The following is a 25,812-nucleotide window of genomic DNA, read 5'->3' as shown; positions in this document are numbered from 1 at the left end:
GTCACTATTTGACCTTGTTTTAAATAAATAATAATTTAAGGAAGGGTTTTAGGCATACAAGGTTTCCACCCAATAGTGACCATCCTTATAGCAAAGCTCTTCAAGTTCCTCTAGAGGTAACTGTGCTCAGAGAAAGTGACAGATGTGCTGACTTTTGAGAACGATGACTAACTTATTCTAAATGGAATCCATGTTTTCCCCTGCTGTTTCCAACTGACTGCAGTCCACGTTACAACCTAAAATACACGTATTCTCTGCTGCTAGTTGCAGCCAGGCTACAGTTCATGGTACAGTTCAGAGTTAACTGGAAGGACAAAGAGGTATTTGTTGTTTGCATGTGATGCACTGTAAAGTGACTCATAACAATGACTAGTTTGGTTTTGGAACTTTAACACAGTATATACTTTGTCCCCTATAGGCATCTAGGCCGCCACTTCTTTTAGTAACTCCATAGAAAACTACAAGCTCACAATGTGTCATGTTATGACCATTTTGCGAGCTTGCAGATCATCTGTTTTGTTGTATGTTTTACCAAGAATAAGGAGCCAATATTGGACTTTTTCAGGTGCTTCAAATTCGCAAAAATGCTTTATCTACAATGGGTGCAGATCTGGCCCTCTGAGTGCTGCATCTGCTCCAGTTCTTTAAAGTGAAGAAGAGAAGTGATCTAGAAATGTGTCACACTTTGCTGTGGAGACTGTGTGTGTGTGTGTGTGTGTGTGTGTGTGTGTGTGTGTGTGTGTGTGTGTGTGTGTGTGTGTGTGTGTGTGTGTGTGTGTGTGTGTGTGTGTGTGTGAGAGAGAGAGAGAGAGAGAGAGAGAGAGAGAGAGTACTGTATGCATTTCTTTATTAAAGGCACGGCAACAGATTATTTAAAATGCTCGAAAATTCTAATTTGGCATTTCCACAAACAGTCCAACTCACTTAAACTCACTATTAACAAATGCAATGTTTGTATTGTTAGTTTGTAATGTATATGTATGTATGTACTGAAATTTTGTTTTGTTTTTAACTTATTAACTGTTATTTGTATGAGGACCTCAGCGGAAATAAGTCTCACGACTTACTTATACTTACTACGTAATCCTCGATTTGCTGTATTGTATTTACTGCTTTTCAAATCAAATCAAATCAAATCAAATCAAATCAAATCAAAAGGAAATGTATCAATATACTGTACTGGCATTTAACCTATTACATTAGAGAGTCTTCCAGAGCATTGCAGATATCTCTGGTTTTGAATGCTAGATATCTAACACGTCATGTTATGCCCAGTGATGTCCCCACTGGAACTTATCTCAAAAAAGAAACTGATATTGTTGTCCAGATATGGACCGGTATTTAAATATCAAAAGTTATCTCTTGCCCTGCCTTCAGTCTCCCTTTATGTCTCCCTCCATGTTGCTGAAACGTTTACAGTCTTGCTGTGTTTCCAAGCAGGTCACTGTGTCTCTCTCCATGGTACTGAAACGCTTACAGTCTCGCTGTGTTTCCAAGTTTAACACGGGAGTTCACTCTGTCTCTGTTCCAGGTGCTGACATAGTCAAACGCTGCCTCTCTGCCTCTCACTTATCTCTGAATATGAGTCATGTGCAAATCCCGCAGGAGCGGGCGGTTTCAACTTTGCTGCAGGTGGGAGCGAGCGGTGGAAAAAATAAATAAATAAAGCGCTGGTGCGGACAGGAGGGGAACACACATGTTGTGGGAGTGGGCGGTAACTGTCAGATATCCAGCTGGACTGGGTGGGAGAGGGATTAAGTAAACAGTCCTGTGGAGGGCTATACATCATTGTGTCTGCATTTTGCAGTTTGAGTATGAAGTGTGGAACAGTGTTATAGTGGTATTTATTGCAAGTGTGGGGCTTACCTCAGTTAGGTCCCATAGCAAGGACAGACGTCCATTGTTTGTTGGGTGTTTTTACACGTTGACAGCACAAACCTATTGACAGATTGGCTCTAGCCCAGGGGTTCCCAAACCTTTTTGTCTCAGGGCACCCCATAAATATGTTTTTAATCCGAGGCACCCCTACATTATAATTTTCACTCCCAGCACCTTATATTTATAGCATATCGTCGTTGTAGGGTGGAAACCTTGTATGTCCAAAACCGTTTATTTGTATTTATCATCTATAACATTTACTAAACTAGTGAAAACAGCCGATCTACAAGCGCACAAGAGATCGGCTGTTTTCACTAGTTTTGTGCGACAGAGGTTTTAGCCTGACAGTAATGATATTTTAGTGATTATGTTGCGAGGAAAACGTTGAGATAATAGACCTTTTGGTTAGAACTGACTGAAAATAACTGTACTTCAAATTTAAAATGATACTAAATATTTTTTCAAGTGTCCAAATAAATTCCAAATATTATCAAATTATCTCGCGGCACCCATGGACTGCCGTCGCGGCACCCCAGGGTGCCCCGTCACCCACTTTGAAAACCCCTGCTCTGGCCAAGTCTGCTGCACGAACACTTTGTCACTCGATGTCGCTAAGTCATATGAAAACATACTGAATTCACTGACCAAAATCTGAAACACACAAACTCTCTCTCACTCCGCTCCCCAACACACATGCACTCGCGCGCACACACACACACACACACACACACACACACACACACACACACACACACACACACACACACACACACACACACACACACACACACACACACGCACTCGTGGTTGTAATAAGCTCCCAAAGACACATTAAAAGCCTGTATAAGGAGTTAATGTACATACTGTAGTGGTGTTAATGAGGCAGAAATCATTTAGTGTTGCTGTGTAAAGCTCTCTGTCTCCTAGCAGGGCCTCTTTTCCAGTACATTATGTTAATTATACAGATGCTAGGTTTGCTGTTTACCTGCTATAATAGTTGCATTTCAGCACTTCCGTGTTTTCCCAGCACTCTAATTACTTGAACATTTAGCCTGTCATTTGGTGACTCCAGTTCATGCTGCCCTACTCTGATCTTGCACTTACTGTACATCACACTCATTGTAATAATAACGGTGATCATGTTTAAGTAATGATAACTAAAGGAGAATAATTAAGCAATATTACACGAGAGGGTGTGCATTATCACGGTTATTTGGCCCGACAGTCTTGCTGCAGGAACGAGCCGCAGGCGAGTTCCGTAGGCAGGACTGAAGGGACACATAACCGTGATAAGGCAGACCCTCGAGAGTAATATTGTGATTATACAACTGTTGCCCTTTAAAAAAAAAACATGTCAACTTCATTTCATTGTAATTAAGATATACGATAGGAATTTGTAATTTTGTAATGCCTCATTTAGCTACTATGTCCCCTGAACGTCACATGAAAACCGCTAGCCTAGCCGCCTAGCATAGTGTGGCGAGAGAGGCGCGCTTGCTCTCTTTCGTGACAAACGCAGCTGATTTCTTTATTTGATGAGACCGCTCATTACCTGCACGGCTGGAGAGCCTGTTTTCCATTGAGAGCCCGACTACCTGTTGTATAAAAACAAATATATAATAGGAGATGAAAACATGGACACCCTTGTTCTCGGTCACTTCTGACTATAAGCCAGTGTTTCTCAACCTTTTTTCTGCATGGGAACACTTTTCATGTCCCAAGAATCCATGGGCACACCAACATAATACGGGGGTGTAAATATCGTCACTGTCGGGAAGAAACCTTGTATCTCCAAGTTTCAAATTTGTACTTTTCTTATAAAGCCCTGCTTCATCATACAAGGCTGTCGCACAACAGTAGTGAAAACAGCCGATCTACAAGCACACAACGCCTCGCACCGCGAGGCGTTGTGTGCTTGTAGATCGTCTGTTTTCACTAGATTAAATCATTTTTAAAATGATAAATACAATACTGGCTTTCAAGCAGTTTCAAGGGGCACACTTGACCCTTCTCAGGGGCACACCAAAGGTCCCCAGGCACAGTGGTTGAGAAACACTGCTATAAGCCACTCCGACCGAGTTACAGTATATAAAACACGTAGATATGCAGACAGCCATGTATTTGTGTCTTTGTTTTTATAATTCTCAAACAACAGGGCCTATTATCAATGATGTCACTGATGGTAATTTGACTTTTTTTCTTCTCCTCATCCATTTATCTTCACCCCACTCCACCCTTCATCACCAACACCATCACAATCACCATCACCACCACCACCATCCCAGTTTGAGGCCTACGTGGAAGAGGGTTCTACAGGCGTAGTGGTCAACCTGACGGTAGACGACAGGGACGACCCAGCCACAGGAGCATGGAGAGCCATCTACTCCATCATCAGCGGAGACTCCACCCAGAGCTTCCAGATCCACACCAACCCAGATGACAACGAGGGCATGTTGTTTGTTGTCAAGGTAGAGTATTAAAATAGTAGAATAGAGCAGTGTTTCTCAACCTTTTTTCTGCATGGGCACACTTTTCATGTCCCAAGAATCCATGGGCACACCAACATAATACGGGGGTGTAAATATCGTCACTGTCGGGAAGAAACCTTGTATTTCACATTTGTACGTTTCTTCGCAAAGTAAAGCCCTGCTTCATCATACAAGGCTGTTGCACAACAGTAGTGAAAACAGCAGATCTACATAAGCACACAACGCCTCGCACCGCGAGGCGTTGTGTGCTTGTAGATCGGCTGTTTTCACTAGTTTAAATCATTTTTAATATGATAAATACAATACTGGCTTTCAAGCCGTTTCAAGGGGCACACTTGACCCTTCTCAGGGGCACACAAAAGGTCCCCAGGCACAGTGGTTGAGAAACACTGGAATAGAGTATGAATAGGGTATATATGGAGTATGGATGATACAATGCAGTGGTTCTGAACTCCAGTCCTTAGGGACCCCTTTTGTACAGACTAGCCCTTACCCGTTCAAAGATATGAGCTCCCAAATGATGTGCAGTGTGTGGGTTATGGGATGTGCACTGTGCACACAGTATATGAGGGATGGAAAGTAACTTTAACTGGTGCTTGCATGATGTAGGAGCATCAATGTAAGAAACCCGTTTCTTTTAATGGCTCCAGAGATACTGTCCCCCCCCCCCCCCCCCCCCTCCTCCCGCCCGCCCGCCTGCACACACACACACTCCCCCTTTGTGTGTGATTGTGCATGGCCTGAACAACAGCGCCCCTCCCTTAACATGTGTGGTCACAAAAGGTACTGTAGGCTAAATAGATATAGATACACCATAAAAATGCTATTATACAGCATACGATTTGCGAAAGTGACAAACGGGCTTCACAGTTATGTCAGGTGTGTTCATATGCTGATGGTGATGCGATTTCAGATCAATTGCTCCAGCCACCGAGGAGAAACGCTGAGACACTCAGACACTCAGACATTCGCTAAATTATATGTTAGATGGTTTTATCTCTTGCGTACATACAGTAACTGCTTTCACCTGGTATCATGTTATTCTAGATAATCTTGGACTGGCTAGACCTGAATGCAGTTAACTTCCTGGTCAGGTGGAAACCCAGCAGAACAAGGATATCTGGAGTACGAGAGTTCAAGTCATACTGTATAACTTTTTGATTAAACAAAATATTTTCGATGTAATCTTTCACTTGTATATGTTTCCAAAATAACCATTCATGTTTTTCTCTAAACATAATTAAACTCAATCTTTATTCACGAGTGTCTGCCCTCGACACTCGTGCCAACATTATAGCCACTTTGGAATGCATCGGAAATGTATATTTATGTATTTTACAGTGAGTTCCAAAATATCCTCTGTTGCTAGGAGCCAAGGACTACTAAGTTACACAATATGACTTTAAAAAACACTGGTCTATTTATTGCCTTGTGCTGTCATCTCTAGAACACTTTAATTTGAGAGGATTTGTGATTTCAGTATTTCTGTGTCCAGCCGTAATTTAGTCGTAGTTTTCTCAAGATGTTAATTATGAGGTGCTGTTGTCCTCCGTCTTACTCGTCTCAACTTTATTCTCCATGCCAATAATATTCTCTCCTCTCCTTATTCCATCTCACTCTAAACCTCCTTCCATCACCGTCCATATCTCTGCCATCCTTCCTGCCAACTCCTCCTGTTCCATCCCGTGCTTCTCCTCTCTGCAAACCATATCTTTCCATCTTCTGTTCAAGCCTCTGAATTTTGAAGCCACAGAGTTGCACACGCTGCTGATCAAGGTGCAGAACGAGGATCCTCTGGTTCCAGACGTGGACTATGGCCTCAGCTCCACTGCCACCGTCCACGTCAGGGTCCTGGACATCAACGAGGGACCCGTTTTCTTCCCAGACCCTTTGGCGGTCACCCGAATGGAGAACATCCCTGTGGGCAGCCTTGTAGCTTCACTCAATGCCACAGACCCAGATATACGACAGATGCAGAGCATCAGGTATGTGGTCTTGGTGGTGAATTGATTTGAAGCAAGTTGCACAAAGCTTTGAAACTGTGTTTGTCTTTTGTAGATGGAAGCAATGCGATCAATAGGAGAGAGATAGCGAGCACACGTTGTCTTAGGTTAAATGTTATCCGTCTTATAAATAATTTGTTTTAATAAAAAGACTATGAACAGCATTCCGTGCTTACACTCACGTGCAAAGATTTTTCTGTTGTATTGTACCAGCCATGGATTATTCTCCACTTAAAGCTATACTATGTAACTTTTTTAATAAAACAAATCTTAAAATTGTCCTAATTATTAAATCGCTAAAGTTTTAGAACACCCACTCTGTTCATTTCAGCTCCGAAAGCCTTTTCTTTATATGTGTTCTACTGAGCCCTGGTGGCCGTGACCGGGGCTGTTTTTCCCGGCAAAATTACGTCATATGCATCATTCTGTACACGTGTCTCCCTACCGGCCAATCAAAGCCCAGATCATACACTGCCGAGCTCTTCAGGAAGTACACTGCAGTGTTTACACTGGGCTAGGAGTTTAGCATGTAACTCCCCAACCGAGGCTCGTAGAGGGACACGAAAGACCTCTATGGATAGGTCTCGGCGACGCGAAAAAAGCAGACGCGACCGCGGTTTGCTATACCGCTACTGACCACTAGTTGAGCAACTTACACAGTATAGCTTTAATACACAGCTTGGTTGAATGCTTTATTCTGATTGGCCAATCACTGAATGTGTTATTTCTGGATAATTATCGCTGAGCTCAATAACAGACCTCTGTCTAATCAAAGGTTCAGAGCACCACCTGGCTGATTTTGTGCTGTATCCAACATGGTAGCCATGTAAACAAACACACAGTGACATTTAGAGATAAACATTGCTCTCAAGTATGTTTTTGAATGCATTTGAAGCGAGAAATAACGCAAGTAACCGAAAATGTATTCGAACCCGGATAATCATGACCTTTGGGAGATAAAAACCTACCAGGTCATGACTACATAATTATTAATGCTGCATTAATGTGCTGTAAAACTCACTCCCTGTCCCAGCATCAAATGCCACATAATGTGGATCCACTCTACTGGACAGTGTGTAGGAGTTAGAACCTGAGCTCATAAAGCCTTGATGGTCACCACCGGTTTCAGAAACCATATAAACCTCACAAAGCTGATCTCAGTGATCTGACCAGGTGACACACTTGATTGAGTCTTTCAGCTGCTGCTGCTGCTGCTGTGTTGTTGTTTTCATTGTGGTCTATAAATCCTCTGGGAGTCTTACAACTAACAATAATGGCAACAGTTAAAGTTAAAGAAGATTGGAAGCATTGGAAGCGCATCACTCTTGTACCTTCCTTCGCCTTTTATATCTTTCCTAAATTCCACCTGCATATACCTGCAGCACCCGCAGTAACAATAGCGAGTTACGGCAACGGCAGATGACAACGGTAATCGGAAATGATCCGCGCTCGATAGTTAAACCTGCCGTCGCCGCGGCCGCCTCTACTACGGCAGAAGATCCCTTCCCACGTAGCGCCTACTCCGTCTGCTGCGTGTACGCGTCGCCATGGGAACCAAAGCGTTCAGTGAAAGGGGTGGGAACCCGTCGCCGCTGAGGCTTTGCTTAACCATTTTGATCGCTACAGCGATTACGTCATAGCAGCCGTAGTCCGCCTGGCGTTGCCGTATTGAAAACCATCTAGCTTAAACTCGCTAATACTCTTGACCACTGCTACACACTCTTCAAAGATCTCCGCTGTCCACTTCTTGGAAGGAACTACTGTACTGATAGCTAAAGCATTGTACAGGGACTCAGGGAGGCCACACAGTTACCAGAGTCTGTCTTTTTGGACAATGGACAGTTCTATGATTTATGGATATCTGCTGTTAGATAGATTTGTTAGTAGGAACCTTTTTTCAGTATTAGATTTGTCTAGGCTAAATTGAGAATGAGAAAAAGTTCAAATGATACTGACTTAATCTGTTCATACCTCCCTTGTTAGGAGGCTCAGAAGGCAGTGATTGTCTTATTTTTGCACCAGAAATAACTCACTTTTGGAAGTGAGGGGAACTGTGCCCAAATGGTCCAAAAGTATGTCTTAGTTAAATCCATTATGAACAGCAGGTTGCCTTCGGATTTATAAACCCCAAGACAACACAACCGTAAGCATACAAAATATAATAATTATGCAGTTATTCATCCACACACTTGAGTCTGCCAAACAGCTGAAAAAAATAGTTGTTTGTATAGAAGTGTTTTCTGTGTTTAGGCAGTTGATGTGCATAGGAAGGTAAACATAATATATATATATATATATATATATATATATATATATATATATATATATATATATATATATATATATATATATAGCTAATGCTCTGCCACTTTTCTGGCACCAACACGCCCATGAAACACAATAAAATTTATTTTCAGTAGCAGAGGAAATGAATGGCGCTACTTCACCAGAAGTGTTAAAAGCTCATCATATGTACTTTAATTCCTCCTTTAGAATACAGTTCCCAGTGGGAGTTGTATTCTTCAGAACCAACAGAACATCAAAACACACAGAAATGAAGTGGTGAGAATTACCACATCAAACCCACCCAAAACATTTCAATACTCCCCACCTATTACCTTTCTACCAATGTAAATCACGTTTGAATCATGTATCTCCGTCAAATTATTATTATTTGTTTTAGAGCTGGAGGCTGCAAGATGATGTTTCAAAGAGCCGTAACAAGCAGGAACAACATGCCCTTGGAACTCTGCTTTTTTCACTATAGCATTATTTCTACCCAATCAAGACAGAACAAGGGGTCAAGCAAGACCAGACAGGGTCAGACATGGCTTATAAGGGCCAGTCAAGGCTAAACAGGGCCAGACGGAGCTAATTATGAGTTAACCCAGCCCTTCCTCACAATTCTGTTTAATTATTTTCCTCCAGACCAACGTAACAATGTTTATTTTTTTCTCAGTCTTGCTGAGGCAGAGCTTATTGTGTCCACAAGGACTTAAAATAGCATACATTAATCGTTTAAAATGAACATTACTGAGGCAGTTCCTAACAAACCTCACATAATGTTGCTGTAGTTAATGATCTGAATCCCATCCCCATTCCCAGTGCTTTCAACAGCTCTTGATGAAGTGAAAGGAAAATTATCTCAGAAGCAGATATAATTAACTGAATGGATGAAAAACATGCCACCTGAATGTCATGGTGTGGTGTGATTATTAATGGAGATTTTTCATGTTGCGAATTACTATTAATCAAAACAATGTAGAAGCTAGTCTTTCCTCTACTATTCTATCAGTGCCTCCAGCTTTGACAAGTATTTGCTGTCTTTACACGCGCACACACATGCACACGCACACAGACACACACATGTTGCATAATTACAACAAATAAGATTCTCTTTAATCCTGAACAGAATGTTAGCCAAACTGTTGGGCCTCTGAGGGATTTGTCAGATGTTTTGCTGACTGGCTTTTCTTTAGCCCTCGCTGCTTTTCTGTAGTGCTTTAGTCAGCGTTGAAGAGTGGCATGGCTCTAGTGGTTTCATACAGACACACTCACTGGAGAAAGCGATAACTTCTACAGTAACTTACTGTGCTTAGAGGAAGTACATAAGGGTACTACTATACACAGTAGGCTATACTGTGTATTTACTGTAGGTTGTTTTCTTCACCTTGCTTAGAAACAGAGCTGGGTCATCCATTATTCAGCACCGACCAATACACCTTCCCGTCTCACGCCAATCATTGTCCAGCTCAACAAAATAAAAGAGACAGAGACTTCAAAGAGAGCGACAAGGGAGTGTATAGATGTTACAGACATGAGAACTGTGAGATGTCTTTGCGGTGGCAAGGCAGGGGATTGATCACAAAGGAGAGAGGGAGAAAGATGGACAGGAGCGACAGAAAAAAGAAGGAATGAGAGACTGTGCGCTTATAGGGGGTGTTGAGTTCAACAAAGGTGACGTGACAGAAGCAAACCTCAAATATATCTACCTCAGACTCTAATCAGGCTTTTAAAAACTACAAGTGATTGATGTTATGCAGCCATGCCAATCGAATATAAGTTGGGGGATTTTTCTAGGGCGATGCCAAATGGGAGTGCATGTGCCCGTTGTCAGAATACCCGTTTTCAGTGTACTTAGTACAGTACCAATTATCATAGAGTACATGGAGGACAATCTGACGTAATATTAATTAAATCAGATCAGCATCATTTATAGATTGTTATTACACGGCTTGGTTGAATGCTTGATTCTGATTGGTCAATCAAATATAAGTTGGGGCAATCAGCGGTCTGTTATTTCTTGATAACAGACCGCTCAGCTCTACACAGAGCGATGCCTAATCAAAGGCTCAGAGCACCTGCTACACTCAGTCTGCAGTGCGTGAACTTTGTGCCATATCCAACGTGAGAGCTAGCCATTGTAAACAAACACACAGTGTAATTTACAACTAAACGTTGCTCTCAAGAATGTTTTTAAAAATATTTGAAGCGAGAAATAGACAGTGCAGTAACAGTAAATAGATTCTATTCGACCAACACTTCTGTGTTTTCCAAGGCGACCGTGTTGTGCTGGGGGGGATGCCCAGCGCAATACTTTTGGAGTACTTTCACTACTGTAAGCAAGGAAATACTTTGTATATTTTTTAGTTTTTTAATAAGCGGGATAACGTCTTGCCGAGCGGTCGTTATCGAGAAATAAAAATCCCTTCGGCCTGATAACCCCCTCAGGCTGTCGGGACATTTATTTCTCGATAACGACCGCTCAGCCAGTCGTTATCCCTTACATAATGTCTCTCGTTATGGTGTACATGTTATTGTTATTGTTATGGACCTGCAGAGAATTTTGGTCTTAAGAGTTAGCTGTTTGTTGGAATGGTGAGGTGCTATTGGTATAGTGTCTTGCTAAAAATAAGGAGTCCAATCGGACCAAGTATGGTCCGATTGCATGCACACTGACACTAGTAAACAAGAAAAAATAGATCTTAGTACAGGGTGTGTGTAAGTATGCCACTGGTGGAGAGACTTCACTGATAAATACTGTAGTAAACTCAAAGCAATCCATTTCTCCCCTGTGGAGTTAACAATTGTATTTTATAAGCATATAGAGACCTGTGTGACTTTGGTTTCTGGCCTGATGTCCAGTTAAGTATACAGTACGCTTAAAGAATCTTTCCAAAGTCCTCCTTCCATCTTTGTAGACAGCAGTGCAGATTGGATGAAACAGGGTTTGTAGGAAATCAGAAACCAATATAAATCAGTAATCCTCTCTCCATTTCCCTCCTGCAATTCTGAAAAATAGCAGAGCACCTCTTCTCTACCAAAACACCATTCAGCGAAGAGCAAGGTAACACATTGGCAATAAGAAAACAAAACCGCTGACTCAAACATCTCATCGCCTGAGAAAAGAATGATTGTAGTTTGCTCAGTGTTGATACAGAGCAGACATCAGGGCTGATGGATCATATATTGCAGCTCTGCTTCTGCAGTTTGTCACTTTAGCGGATATAACTCTATCAAACAGTGCTGCAGTTTTGATTGATAACATATCTTTGGACGGTTTTACTGAACGTTTCAAAGGGACTGTGACAATCTTCTCTCAGATTCTTTTTTTTTTTTGACCCCGACTGTGTGCCGTCCTCCAGTCAACCTTTACGTTTTCCTCAGTCTGGACATGAATACATGAACCAACTACAGATGTACGCTCACTTTAATAATTTACTGAGGTGGGTGTCCGAGATAACTCCGAGCTCTTGTCCAAAGAGGAAATAATGTGTTGTTTGATCGATGTCCTTCCTGGTTGGGTGTGTCAGTCTTCAGGAAGTAATGCCACCAGTGACCTGTAAAACCTTGTATTTCCAATGGTTTATTTTTTGGTTGAATTGACAGCTAACCTTGCCTCACATGTATACATAATGTTTCAGGATCCTTGGTCCAAGTCAAACGAGCATTTAAAATATATTGTATAGTGAATTGCATGGTGAACAGTAGTAATCACATTTCATGTCCTGGAAAGACGATTTAAAGCTGCAATCCGGGACACATCTTATTCAATAAAACTTTATTTTATCCAATCTGTATCGTAGAGTATGTGCAACATAATTAGCTCATCTGCAGTGGTTGCAGGAGGTCTTCCCACACTTTCATTGAAACATGTGGACCCTGGTGTCGGGCAGGACACCTACAGTACTAAATGTACTGCCTGAAGCTCATAATCCCTATATCTCCCGGACAAGCAGGGATTCCCTCTTGGCTCAGCAGTATATGTTGGTCTCCCTTGCCTGATGAGGAAATCAAACTTACGGAATTGCAGTTTTAAACTTTTAAAAGCACATGGTTAAATATGGAACTCAAACTTCTATGCACAATTTTTTTACAGAATGAACTATAAACAAATGCATCAATTGATAAGGTTTGTACAGTATATTGTATGTGGTTTTGCATTACAAAGTTCCTTTGGCTCTTAGGACCTGTGTGAGTGTCATTTTGACATTTCGACATGCAGATTACTGATATTGTTGGCAACCTGTAGAAACGTTTTATACATTGTTTTGTAATGGTTTCTGGGCTCATGTTTTCAGTTTTATACTTGCGGAAGATAAATTTCAGTTATATTACAGTAATAATTTTTATTTCTTGGTTTACAGAGCATCAATGACTTGCCTGATTGACAGCAAGTTATTTTGTATTCCTCCACCAGGTATGCAGTCCTGCGAGACCCAGCAGGCTGGCTGAGTGTGAACCCAGTCAGAGGAACTGTCAACACCTCATCCGCCTTGGACCGCGAGTCACATTATGTCCACAACAACCAATACACTGCTGTATTCATCGCTACAGATAACGGTGAGTATAGAACCCGCCTGGTAAGGAACCACAGTACATTGTGTGTAAAGACACAGTTCAAACAGAAGAACATACCTCTATTCAAGCTACTCTATGATAAATATACGATGGATTGAAGCTAACAAGTCAGCCTGGGGCAGCTTATAAAAAAGTGACTGCCATTGTAGATCTTTTAGTTTGTTTTGGGCAGTTTTACTTATCATATTTTTGTTGCATGTACTGTAGTTCCTTGCTGCAGTGCAGAGCAGTAAACTGTTAAAAAACAACAACAAAAACAACAACAAACTGAATTTCATGCTTAGTGCTCAATGCTGACATGAGCCAGAAGTAGCAGGGTCTGTTTGTTGAAGCTGTCATCTAACTACAGACAATGCGATGCTGTAGCTGGAACTGTCACTGTGTGACCATACGCTCTCCAGCTGTGGCTGTGAAATAATGGCTGGTCAGAGACAAGCTAAGGCATGGCGAGAGCAGAGAGGCCTCACTGCTCTCTCTCTGTCTGTCTCCTCATTCTCTCTCTTTCTCTCCATGTCACCTCTTGCACTGATGATTCTGAATCTCTATATTAGAGCACTGTGGGTGTAGGAGCAGGAGGTGGTGAAAGAAAGTTTGATAAATATAAAATTAAGAGTGCAAGGACCGTGGAAACAAGTGTTCTTAGTTATATTGTAAAGGATTTTACTTATATTTCTTTCTTCGTGTATCATCGTCCTTGATGATGATGATGATGGTTGGCGACATTTTATTTACCAAAATCAAATCCAAAGCAAGCTTACCGGAGTGATCACCAATGTTGTGGAGGGGAGCTGTGCTGGGCTTCTTCACCAAGGCTACAGTATTTGCGTTGACGTTCTTCTTCTTTCACCAATAAATAAACACAAAATTGTAAATACTTCCCTCAATATCTGCGATGTCGCACAGGTGCAACAAAGTAACGAGACCAGCCGCCGGCCGTGTGTCTCACCAGAAGTGGTGAACTGTTTGTTGACTAGAATGATTACGCAATCACCACAGACTGCCGGCTCGGTCACCATTTCCGTGCAAGTGTCCGTTGACAGAGACTGTTCATTGATCAGGAAACAGCATAAATGCACTTTTCCTGGTCTTAAATGTAACAAAGTAACCCCATTAATTTGGAAAAGGTAATTAAGTAACCGAGTACTCTAATTGCAAAACTAACATGTCAGGTTACCCAAAAAGGTATTCTGTTAGAATAACAATTAATTTTAACGCTGTTAACCCCACCACTGTTAATAATTAGGTGTAGTTTGAGGAGGAGGAGGAGGTGGTGCAATAATTGGGTCTAAGAGTAAGAGGAGGTGCAATAATTGGGTGTAGGGGGAGGATATGTAATAATTCAAGTGGAGGAGGACATTCTACAATTACTCCCATGGGCAAGGCTAACACATATTCTCCAAGGAGACATGAATAATTTCTCTTTCTGGAGCTCTGTTAAAGACTATATCTGAGAAGCATACATGCTGAAACCATTTAAGAGGGCTGCGTGTGGAGCTGGAACTTGGTATACACTGTATTCCAAACACATTTACATGCAATCTCGGCTGCTGTGACATGCTGCCACAAGCACTGGCCATTAGAACTACCTGCCAAGATGGCCCATCTAGCATAACAATTGATAGGACTATCAGCCGTGAACAGGGCTGGAAGTGTTTGATGTAATCATAGGCTGCTGTATTAGCCGGGATCTCTTTATCTGATATAAACTGAAATAAATGGATGGTGTTGTGGTCTCCTAAGGGACAAGGTGAAGAGATATTGCAGTATACTGTTTGATACAGTTTCCTCAACACATGGAAATAAAAAAAATGACTGTACTAAGCTATAAGAAATGTAGAAGGACCCCATAATTCTTAACAAAGAACTACTGCTTTACCCTCAGAGATCCTACTTAACATACATAAATATGTACATAAGATTCAAACACAGAGGCTGTCCATCTGTTTTAGAAGCTCATCTGTTTAATCTGGGATTTGGGGACAAAGTGGTGTGAGGTAGAGGCCAGACACCAAGCTCCATTGGTGCTGAGCCGAGGTGACGATGACCCAGGCATTATGCTGATGGAAGATGCAGAGGAGCTATAAGGAAGAACGAGATGGAGCGACAGAGTGATTATGTGAGAGATGGGAATGGTCATTTAGGAAGACAAAAAACGTCATTTGCTCTAGCCAGTCGCGTCTTCCGCTTCTCCCACTACAACTGGTTAGAATGTGTACCGCAGTGGACAGACAGTGGGTCTGACATGATGAATTCACATTCACCACCCCACCCACAATATGTTCACACCGTTACTACAACCACGGCTAGGCAAGGAGCTCTACCGCAGTAACAAGCAGAGATGTCGACTCAAAACTTTGACTTGACACTCGACTTAGCCTCGATTAAAGAAAAAAAAATACTTGGACTCGACATGGAGTATTTTCAAGTCACTTGATACCTACAAACAGTTTGGACTTGTTTGGAACTAGAAACAGAACGTTTAGGACTGGACTTCAATTGGGACTTGAGACTTACTACGTACTTGCAAAACAGTGACTTGCAGTCGGCCCCACCTCAGATAAAACACAGTTTATTTCTAGAAATGTGTCTATTTTGAAAGAAAGTTTATTTATTAGACTGGGAGCTTCTCGCTTGGGGTTTTCCTGTTTAAATTGTGGTGTGTGTGTGTGTGCGTGCGTGCGTGCGTGTGTTCGTGTGTGCGTGTGTGTGTTTTCAGGCAGTCCTCCAGCCACAGGTACCGGCACCCTGGTCATCCACCTTGAAGACTACAACGACAACGCCCCCTACGTGTTTCCGTCGGTAGCGCAAGTGTGTGAAGACGCCCATGATATGAACGTGGCCGTGGTCGGGGGGCGGGACAGAGACATCAACCCCAACGCTGGACCCTTCAAGATAGAGCTGGGGAAACAGCCTGGGCTGGACAAAACATGGAAGGTCACCAGGGTCAACTGTGAGTGATCCATTCTTTATCGTCGTATCATCAGTACCATTATGCTGCAGTTACTTATCGTCGCTGTCGGATGGAAACCGTGTGTTATTATTTAGTCACAATCTCTATTTTTCATGAGTTAAATATTCATAAAACGTAGACTACTACTTTCACTTTCAAAAGTTTTCAAAAACCACAATGCATTGCTTGAATACCTGCCATTTTTGCTATTCTTGCTACTTTTGCCTGACTCTAATGTACGACATTAGTAGGGCATTTATTTAAAGCAGGGGTCTTCAACGTTTTCAGGCCAAGGACCCCTTTGTTGAGAGAGAGAGATGAAGAAGGGACCCCCTCTACATATTGTGTAAATGTGTGATGCAGATTTTCATCGATTTCATAGATAGATTTATAAACTTTTTGACAACAGTGTCTTTTTTACCTCTACACCAATTCACCAAACCTATTTGCCAGAAGTAGACGATCTACAAGCTGCGAGGCGTTGAGAGCTTGTAGATCTGCTATTTTTGGTTAAAGTTATAGGGATGCAAGGGTTGAAGTTGTTCATTTAAAATAATTATCCTATCATACAAGGATTTGGCGGCCCCCCTGTAGTAACTCTAAGGACCCCCTAGGGGTCCCGGACCCCCTGCTGAAGACCCCTGATTTAAAGAAAGAGAAAAAAACATAAAAACTGAAATATGGAGACACAAGGTTTATGCCCAACAAAGATGTTGTAACAATGTGCGTGCGCACACACACACACACACACACACACACACACACACACACACACACACACACACACACACACTCACACACACACACACACACACACACACACACACACACACACACACACACAGACGCACGCAACACGTTCACAGAGCCTAGAGGTTCAGTGTTGATTGAAAACAGAATGGGAGACAGAGGGCAGGAATCAACATTCTAAAATCCTATATCTGAATGATTGTGTGTGTAGGCCTGTGTTCATTGTTGTGAAAAACAAAAGAAAGGTTTCTTGTTCTAAATTATTATCTCCCGTGGAATAGTACTGATCCCGTGGTTCCCAAACTTTTTAGCTTGTGACCCAAAAGAGAAATTTGGCGTTTTCCCGGGACCCAAACTAGTGAAAAAAAGCAGATATACAACCTCACAATGCGTCGTTTCGCACCACGCTGTGAGCTTGTAGATCAGCTATTTTCACTACTTTACTAAATGTATGGAATTTCTTTGATATTTCGTTGATTTCTCATTGAATTTTGCTTTTAATTGATGAAAAAGTTATATTTTTTGGGAATGCCTTTTGAAAATAATAATAATCAAAAACAACAACTGTTTGGGAACCAGTGCTCTAAACCCTACAACAGCTAGCAAAAGATGGAGAGAGAGAGATGAGAGAATTGGATGCGAGGGGAGATGATGCAAGGTGGAGGGCGGTAGGAGCAGAGGCGTCAATTGGGTATGGCAAGGTATGGCAGCAGCCATACCTTGGCTATAGGGGGAAAAAAATAAAAAAATACTTATTAAAATAAATTCATCTTGCCTGTTGCTAAGGTATGGCAACATGACTGGTGTCTTGCACGCGCGCGAAGACACCAGTCATGTTGCCATACCTTAGCCCTTTGCTGAACTGACGCCACTGGGTAAGAGGGACCAACCAAGACACATTGATTGTGGGGTTGCATGACTGCCAGAGTGTTTTGAGTGACAGAGTGGCGCTATAAACCCTGCCCAGAGGTATCAGCTGTGAATGACAGCGGGGGAGGGGAGCTGGAGACGCTCCTCAATCAGCGCAGCTGGTGGAGACAGATAGGGCCCAGCGCTCCCACTGAAATGGACCGGCGGTGTGGTTTCTAGGCAGCCATTATCTTAGCTGTGAAATAAAATAAAATAATGTGTGTGTGTGTGCGTGCGTGCGTGCGTGCGTGTGTGTGAAAGAAAGTGAGAGAGGGAAAATGTTTATATTTATGTGTAAGCCAATTTCTGTCAGTAACAGCAGTGGCTCAGGGGTAGAGAAACCGTCATTAGAACACGGAGGGTTCCCGAAGGGATCCCAGGCTCCCCCAGAGTTAGTGTCGAGGATTCTGACTCTGAACAAGACTCTGAACGTCTAGTTGCTCCCGGTGAGCAGTTGGTGCCTTGCATGGTTTTCTGCCATCGGTGCATGAATGTGTGTGTGAATGGGTGAATGTAATGCACAATCTTTGTAAAGCACCTTGGATAAAGGCGCAATATAAATGCACCATGTAACATTTACATAGATACACACAGTTGCATGCATTCATTTATTTTACACATTTCTACCTGACCTTCTTGCTCCCATTATTTATGATTTGACTCACTGTGTTCAGTGTCACAGCCTTGTTCACATAACATTATGCTCTCACATACTGTACGTGTGCACATGCACTGTGTCTGTGTTACATTGATGTTTGGCATGACTTATTCCTTACATATATTATGTCAAAGACGATTTTCAGCACGGCTTGTGACTCAACCCGTGGATAGGAAATTGTATAGCGAGGTCAGAAGTAAGGCTGAGCAATATATAGAACGTTTACCTTAATCGAGGTATCAACATGCGAGGTACACATACCGACGAAGACTGCTTGAAATGAGGTATTGGTGTATGTGTCAAATTAATTAACAGACACACGCATGCATGCACGACACGTAGCACATGCAAAAAAGCTGTCCATCTGTAACCAGGTGTGGTTATTTCAATGAAACCATTGTTGGAAAATCATTAAACACTATCTAATGCAATTGTTTTTACTAATATCGTGCGTAATATCAATATCGAGGTCTTTCCTAATGTCGCCCGGCCCAGAAGTGCCCTACTGTATGTTTATAAACCACTTACTCTGCTGGGGGAGCCAATCAGTTTGTTTTGTTTGTGTACACCACTGGGCACATCTGTATTTCATCATGACTCATATTTATATAATTGCATATATTGCGATCATAGTGTGTGGCTGTCAGAAAATCCCAAGGCACAGCTGGACTTGTCTCTCGGCACACCAGTGCACCAGTGATACACCGTTTGGGAACTACTGCTTTAAATAATAAGCACAACCTGCTTGGCAAACTGAAAGACTTTGCTACGAACAAATGCATCAATGATGCAGCCAAGGATTGTCGACGTCCTTTGCGTTTCACACAAAAGAGCGGTTTTGCTGCGAATGCAAATGAAGCAATAAGCCTATTAGAGGTCGCAGTTTATCAAGTATTTTATAATGAGGAGCGTAGTGAGGCATGACACTACCAGGTAGTACTCATGACGGAGATTAGTGCCGGTTTACTCAGCCAGTCCAGCCAGGCTGTGTGTTAGGGTCAACTTTTTCCAAACAAACACAGAGAAACAAAACATAACGTGTTAATTCAATATCATTGTAACTAAGATATACTATAGAAATTTCTTTCAGGTTCCAAGTGGTTAACGATACGATATTGAAGTGGTTGGGGTGCATCGGATCATTAATATATTTCACACTACACAAGTCTTTCTTGAAATGGGCTGTCATAATATTATTGTGATTTTCACTACACGATTGATGCCTTCGCACTTCGCAGGACGCGCTGTGATTGGCTTGATGAAATTAACTCCTAAATAGCAATGCTCACTTCACACTAGGTGTGATTTTCTAGTTGTCTGCGTCGCTTCTTTTGGAGCCATGCTGCATCGTCTCCCCTGTTTGTTTTGGTTTTGACACACATGCACCCAAGGAAAGGAGGATCGGCTGGTACTGTTCTCTCACTGGTTGAAACTGATGCTCGCTGCTTGCTTCTCGCGGTGCTTATCCCAGCCCAGTCTGTGACAGAGCTGAATATCAAACATGCCAGATATTCAGAAAAGCTGGGGAAGCTCTCGCCGAGTGCTGAAATCACGCAGAGGCTTTCACACACAGCAAGCAAAACCTTGCGAGCAAAGCCCGATCTTGCGTCCGATCGGAGGTTTTGTCGGTGAGTGCCAAAAAATGGTCGGCGAGAGCATAATCGGAGCAAATTTCTTGTGTGTGTGTACTAGCCTTTAGTCCATACATGGGCAACTGGCAGCCCGGGGGCCACATGCGTCCCCTACCTTCACTTCGCGGCCCACAGGTTAATACCGGAATACTGATATATTACTGATTTCAGCTGTTACAATTCCAAACATGACCTGCTTTGATTCCATCAGTCTATATTAGTAGCTTAATGACTAGTAATAGTAGTATTAAATTTTTTTTTTTTTTATGTCCAATGTATTTGTATTTAGGTACATAAAGTTAAAATGACTATATAACTAAATGCGTTTGAAATTAAATCAAAAGGTTACATTTCAGGATTCCAATTAAGAAATAACAAAAAATAATTCAGGATTCCAATTCAAAAGAAGCAAAAATAGCCGATTGCGTTTTGAGCTTGTAGATCTGCTATTTTTTCTTCTATTGTATGCAATACTAGAATGACAAATGTGGCCCTCTGGACTGGAGTGAAGGTGGAAATATAGTAGCCCTCACCATCATCAAAGTTGCCCACCCCTGCTTTAGTCTGTCTGTGGGTTTTGTATGTATTTAATCAATGAAACGTGAGAGCTTGTGACTAATACCTGATCATCATGTTTTAGGGGGGGGGGGGGGGGGGGGGATCTTGGCACCCCATCTTTAAAAAATAGTCTACCAACAGTTTTGGACATACAAGGTTTCCACCCAACAGCTTCGGTATAAAGAGGCTGTCCTGGCTGCTGAGAGAGGAGAACAAATAGTATACTATTGTACAGTGTTTACACCAGCTCACGTCCCTCTTCTTCATCCACAGCCACACACTCACAAATCCTGCTGCTGCACAGTTTGAAGAAAGACAACTACCAGCTCCCGCTGCTCATCACTGACTCGGGGGTGCCGCCTTTATCCAACAACACAGAGGTCAAGGTTCAGGTGTGCGTCTGTAAGAAGAACAAGATGCTCTGCAGCTCTGCCTGGTCGCACCGTGCCAGCCTTCTAGTTCTGCTTGGGACAGTCCTGACGCTCTCTCTCTGTAAGTAACAGATGTGTTGGAAAAACTACCCACCTGAAAAATACCTAAAATATTTCTTCTAAATTTCTTCTAAACCAGGGGTCTTCAACAGGGGGTTAGAGTCGGAAAGATGACATGTAGTAGCAGCGACACGCTCCCTTGAAAACGTGCGTGCGTGTATGTGTCTGCATTCTCATAATGTAAACAATTTAAAGTACTTTTGAATATTACTTATTCTCGTTTGGGTATGCATTCAGTAAGGCCTTTAGGCTATATGAAGATCTACTTGCGGCATGTAAATGCGTGTGCAATTGATTGCCGGAGTGTGCCTGTTAAAAGGCAATGATATGTACTGTAATACTAGAGACTAGGAGTCCAACAATGTAATGTTTGACACATACTGTACTAAGTAATACTCGAGACCTATGTAATACTAGAGACTTACCCATGTAGTACTTGAGAATCATTACTCACGCACGCACACCCACACAATGCATTCATCAAAACACATCAGCCTTATACAAAACAAATGGAGAGAGGGCTATAAATAACTATATCTAAAAGTTCATTGAGGCCCAGCGGAGACAGTTTGTAAACATTAAATCCCGCCTGGTTTTGTGTTCTCCAATTCAGACATAATCTCGTCCTCTAGGACTTCTGGTAACCCTTTTCGATGGCCCAAAAATGAAGTGGGTACAGGCGTGTGCTGGGTGACACGGGTCCCTAACGGTTGGCGCTCTGCGCTGGGGGACGGATAGAGGGGACTGATCGTCACAGTGTATCAGGGGATGATAGAGAGGGATGACGGCCGACCTCCGACCTGGTAGGAGAGACAGATGATGCCGGTGGGAGCAGCGTGATGTGAGAGGAGAGAAGATCACATGATAGAACTGATCTGTATTCCTTCTGCGCCCTGAGTGATGGGTGTGCACACTGCCTCTCTCTATCTGTCTGTGTGTGTGTGTGTGTGTGTGTGTGTGTGTGTGTGTGTGTGTGTGTGTGTGTGTGTGTGTGTGTGTGTGTGTGTGTGTGTGTGTGTGTGTGTGTGTGTGTGTGTGTGTCTCTCTCTCTCTCTCTCTCTCTCTCTCTCTCTCTCTCTCTCTCTCTCTCTCACACACACACACACACACAGACACAGACACACACACACACACACACACACACACACACACACACACACACACACACACACACACACACACACACACACACACACACACACAAGAGAGACACATGTTAAGTGTTATTGTGTTGAAAGGACATCGTGTTCTGCATTGCACAAAATCAATCAAAATATATTGAACACTATTGGCCATGTTTGGGGTGGGAAGCTGGTTGACAGACAAACAAACAGACAGACAGACAGACAGACAGACAGACAGACAGACAGACAGACAGACAGACAGACAGACAGACAGACAGACAGACAAGATTTTAATGGTCAGTATCATGTAAGTATCATGTCAGTATCATGGTCAGTATCATGTCAGTATCATCTCAGTATCATGTCAGTATCTGGTCAGTATCATGGTCAGTATCATGATTAGTTAGTTAGTTAGTTAGTTAGTTAGTTACCGGTAGACGTAGTAAGTTAGTTAGTTACATGTAGTTAGTTAGTAGCAAGTGGCTCAGAGCTTCTGCCTGGAGATCAAAAGCTCTGCAAGGCCAAGTTAAGATGACTTTAGTGTCCCTTCCCACGCACAATACCCCCTCACTAGCACCTCCATCCTACTCCTCTGTTCAACATTCTGCGCTGACAAGTGCTGTTCCAGCCCGTAGAAGTACATGCAGTGACAAACACAGCCAATAGTGTTCATTATGGTTTGTGCAATGTGGAACCAGATGTCCTTCCAAATTCCAATACAATAACACTCAATGATGCACTACTTGTTGGAGCGTCAGTGGGTATTAGTTATTCAATGGGCTAATACCCTTATTCAACAGAAGCACGCAGAGTAAAGGAAATACAGTACCTAAACAGCACAACATAACTATCAAATGGACTATTATTACTGCAATTCTTTGTGAAACTGTTTCACATTTGCTCAAATAAATGTTTAAATGCTATTTTATTGTAAATGGTAAATGAAGCAGTTATATAGCGCCTATATTCAAGGCGATTTACAATGATTGTGCATTACATTCACCCGTTCACACACACATTCATACACCGATGGCGGAGGAAACCATGCAAGGCACCAACCTGCTCATCAGGAGCAACTAGGGGTTCAGCATCTTGCTCAAGGACACTTTGGCACTAACTCTGGGGGAGCCCGGGATCGAACTGGGAACCTTCCGGTTGCCAAGCAGCCACTCTACCCCTGAGAGCTGCCACTGCCGCCCCTATATTGTGTTGGAAAGAAATTATATCTGTCTTAATTGACCCCATCAGACGGCATATTACACACACAGCAAGCACATCACAGCCACAGTGTGTGTGTGTGTGTGTGTGTGTGTGTGTGTGTGTGTGTGTGTGTGTGTGTGTGTGCGCGAGCACTGCGTGTGTGTGTCAAGTAGGCGTGCGCGTACATGCGTGAATCTATCTATGGCTTTGGAAATACAAAAACTGTAATAGTGGCAGAGCTTAGTGTAAGAAAGAGAAGAGTGGAGGTGTTTTAAAACTTAGACAGCAACTAACAGATGCATTGCTCTAAATCAACAGCATAGTTTCACACCTTTGTGATGTTTGTTTGTGTATGAGAGCAGAACAGATTGAGTTGTTGAAAGTTATGTTAGAGCTGCTACATTTCCTGCCTCACCACAACTCAGGGAGTGATCTTATCAAACAGTCCTCTATTGACCCCTCTCTATTTCTCCATCTCTCTCTCTCTCTCTCTCTCTCTCTCTCTCTCTCTCTCTCTCTCTCTCTATCTATCTATCTATCTATCTATCTATCTTTCCTATCCTGTTTTTCCTCTTTTCTGACACACTCTGTCTCTGTCTCACTCCCTTTCCTTCTCTCCCACACTCTCCCTGTCTCTCGTTCTCTTTTCGTTTGTCCCTGACCTGAGTTCACAGACTGTGTCTGCTAGAGAGCTGAGGGGAATTGATTTTGACAATGTATTTATGTTATTTTATTTTTTTCATACAAAGATGTTTAGCTGCAGGGGGCCACAACTTCTCTCCTCTTTAGACCTCTGTGAGAGGTGGAGTGGTTCTGCCAAGGGTTAGATTTAAAAAAAAAAAAAAAAAAAAAGTACATGATAAAAATAAAACTATCTGAGGCATGAGTGCCTTCAAGTGTCTGTTATACAACAGGTAGTTCAGACGAAGCTATCTAGAAGTAGCCGTGATTCAAACCAGCATATCTCATCAAAGAACATTTTTCATTTTTAGGGTAACTGTTGTATAATCGCAATATTATTATTTACTGTGGTTATAGGCTATTATTATAGTAATATTGCTTACTTATCAATATCCATACCGAAACGGTGTGGCTTCATGAAGTCAGCCTGTGATGTCAGTCCCCCCTCTCTCTCTGTCTGTCTGTCTGTCTGTCTGTCTGTCTGTCTGTCTGTCTGTCTGTCTGTCTGTCTGTCTGTCTGTCTGTCTCTTCTCACCAATCTCACATCATATTCATCATATAGTCATATTCGTATTAATATAGGAATAGGAAGTCCTTGGAAAATGGTTACAGGTAATCTGCAATTTATTTGCAAGGCAAATTGTCTGGTGCCTCCAATGCATAAGGCTACTACTGTACAGCATGAGGGTAACCTGGCCCCAGATCATTCATTATTTATTCGGTAGAGCACTCGCCTCTTGACCACAAGGTCGTGGGTTTGATCCCGCGGTGAGTACTGGGAGCAGCAATCCATCTCCCAGGGGTCTAGCAGCGCATTGTGAAATGCGACCTACTTACTTACTTACTTTTTAACCTCAATGTCATCTACTATGTTGGACGTGAGTGATCTGTTGAATTCAGATGGATGATGATTGCATGCACTGTGCACACATTGCAATCCACTCTCCAAAATTGAGAGTGGATGCCCAATCATGCCGTTTCAAGTCTTCGGGCTTTACTACTCGCGTGTCAGGCTAACACAACAACCAAAGTGGTAAATGGTAAAAATGGTGCATTGGAACGATACAAACACAGTGGAGAGTAACAGCAGAGGTGATACAACTACACACTCTCACACTGCACAGAGAGAGAGTGGTTTGTCCAGAGGCCAATGAACTCACTTTTCTGAGCCTAATTATAAAAAAAAAGAAAGAAAAAAGAAACTACAGATTACAGAAAAAACTTCAGTTCAGTCCATTAAAGTTCAGTTTTTTTCTAGCGTAATTGAGGTCAGGAAACATGAAAGAAAAAAGCCTAAAAATAAAAGACATTTTAAATGTGACGTCATAAGACCTTTAATCTTCTCCTCTCTTCTCCTCTCCTCTTTCCTCCAGGTCTGTAGAATCGTCTGAAACCTCCTGTAGATCTTTCTGCAACACAGAAAAGCAGCGACCCCCCCCCTCCACCCACCCGCCAGCCCAGCAGCACTACCATCATACAACACTTCTCTCTCTCTCTCTCTCTCTCTCTCTCCTCACAGATGTCCTTCATCATTTTATTCATCTCTAATCCCCGTTCCCCTGGAGCTCACATTGAGCCCTTTTTCCATCTTCCTCCTTCCTTCCCCAACACTTCATCCCTCGCTGCCAT

General features: G+C 42.5%; 1 protein-coding gene across 1 annotated transcript in view; it reads left to right on the top strand.

Annotated features, from left to right (window-relative positions):
• The window catches only part of LOC308294290 (cadherin-13-like), a gene marked incomplete at both ends in the record, with an annotated part of 191,906 nt that extends 166,342 nt beyond the window's left edge, over positions 1 to 25,564 (top strand). The window contains 6 exons of the mRNA XM_080737018.1: positions 4,164 to 4,346; positions 6,099 to 6,352; positions 13,071 to 13,217; positions 15,952 to 16,181; positions 20,961 to 21,179; positions 25,557 to 25,564. Coding sequence (XP_080593144.1) covers positions 4,164 to 4,346; positions 6,099 to 6,352; positions 13,071 to 13,217; positions 15,952 to 16,181; positions 20,961 to 21,179; positions 25,557 to 25,564 — 1,041 coding nt within the window. The remainder of the gene's footprint in view (positions 1 to 4,163; positions 4,347 to 6,098; positions 6,353 to 13,070; positions 13,218 to 15,951; positions 16,182 to 20,960; positions 21,180 to 25,556) is intronic.
• Between the last annotated feature and the right edge of the window lie 248 nt (positions 25,565 to 25,812).

This window comes from Nannobrachium achirus, assembly GCF_963921795.1.
Source record: "Nannobrachium achirus genome assembly, chromosome: 11".
Lineage (NCBI taxonomy): Eukaryota > Metazoa > Chordata > Actinopteri > Myctophiformes > Myctophidae > Nannobrachium > Nannobrachium achirus.
The sequence above is the reverse complement of the archived record's forward strand: the minus strand, read 5'-3'. Positions and strand labels throughout refer to the sequence as shown.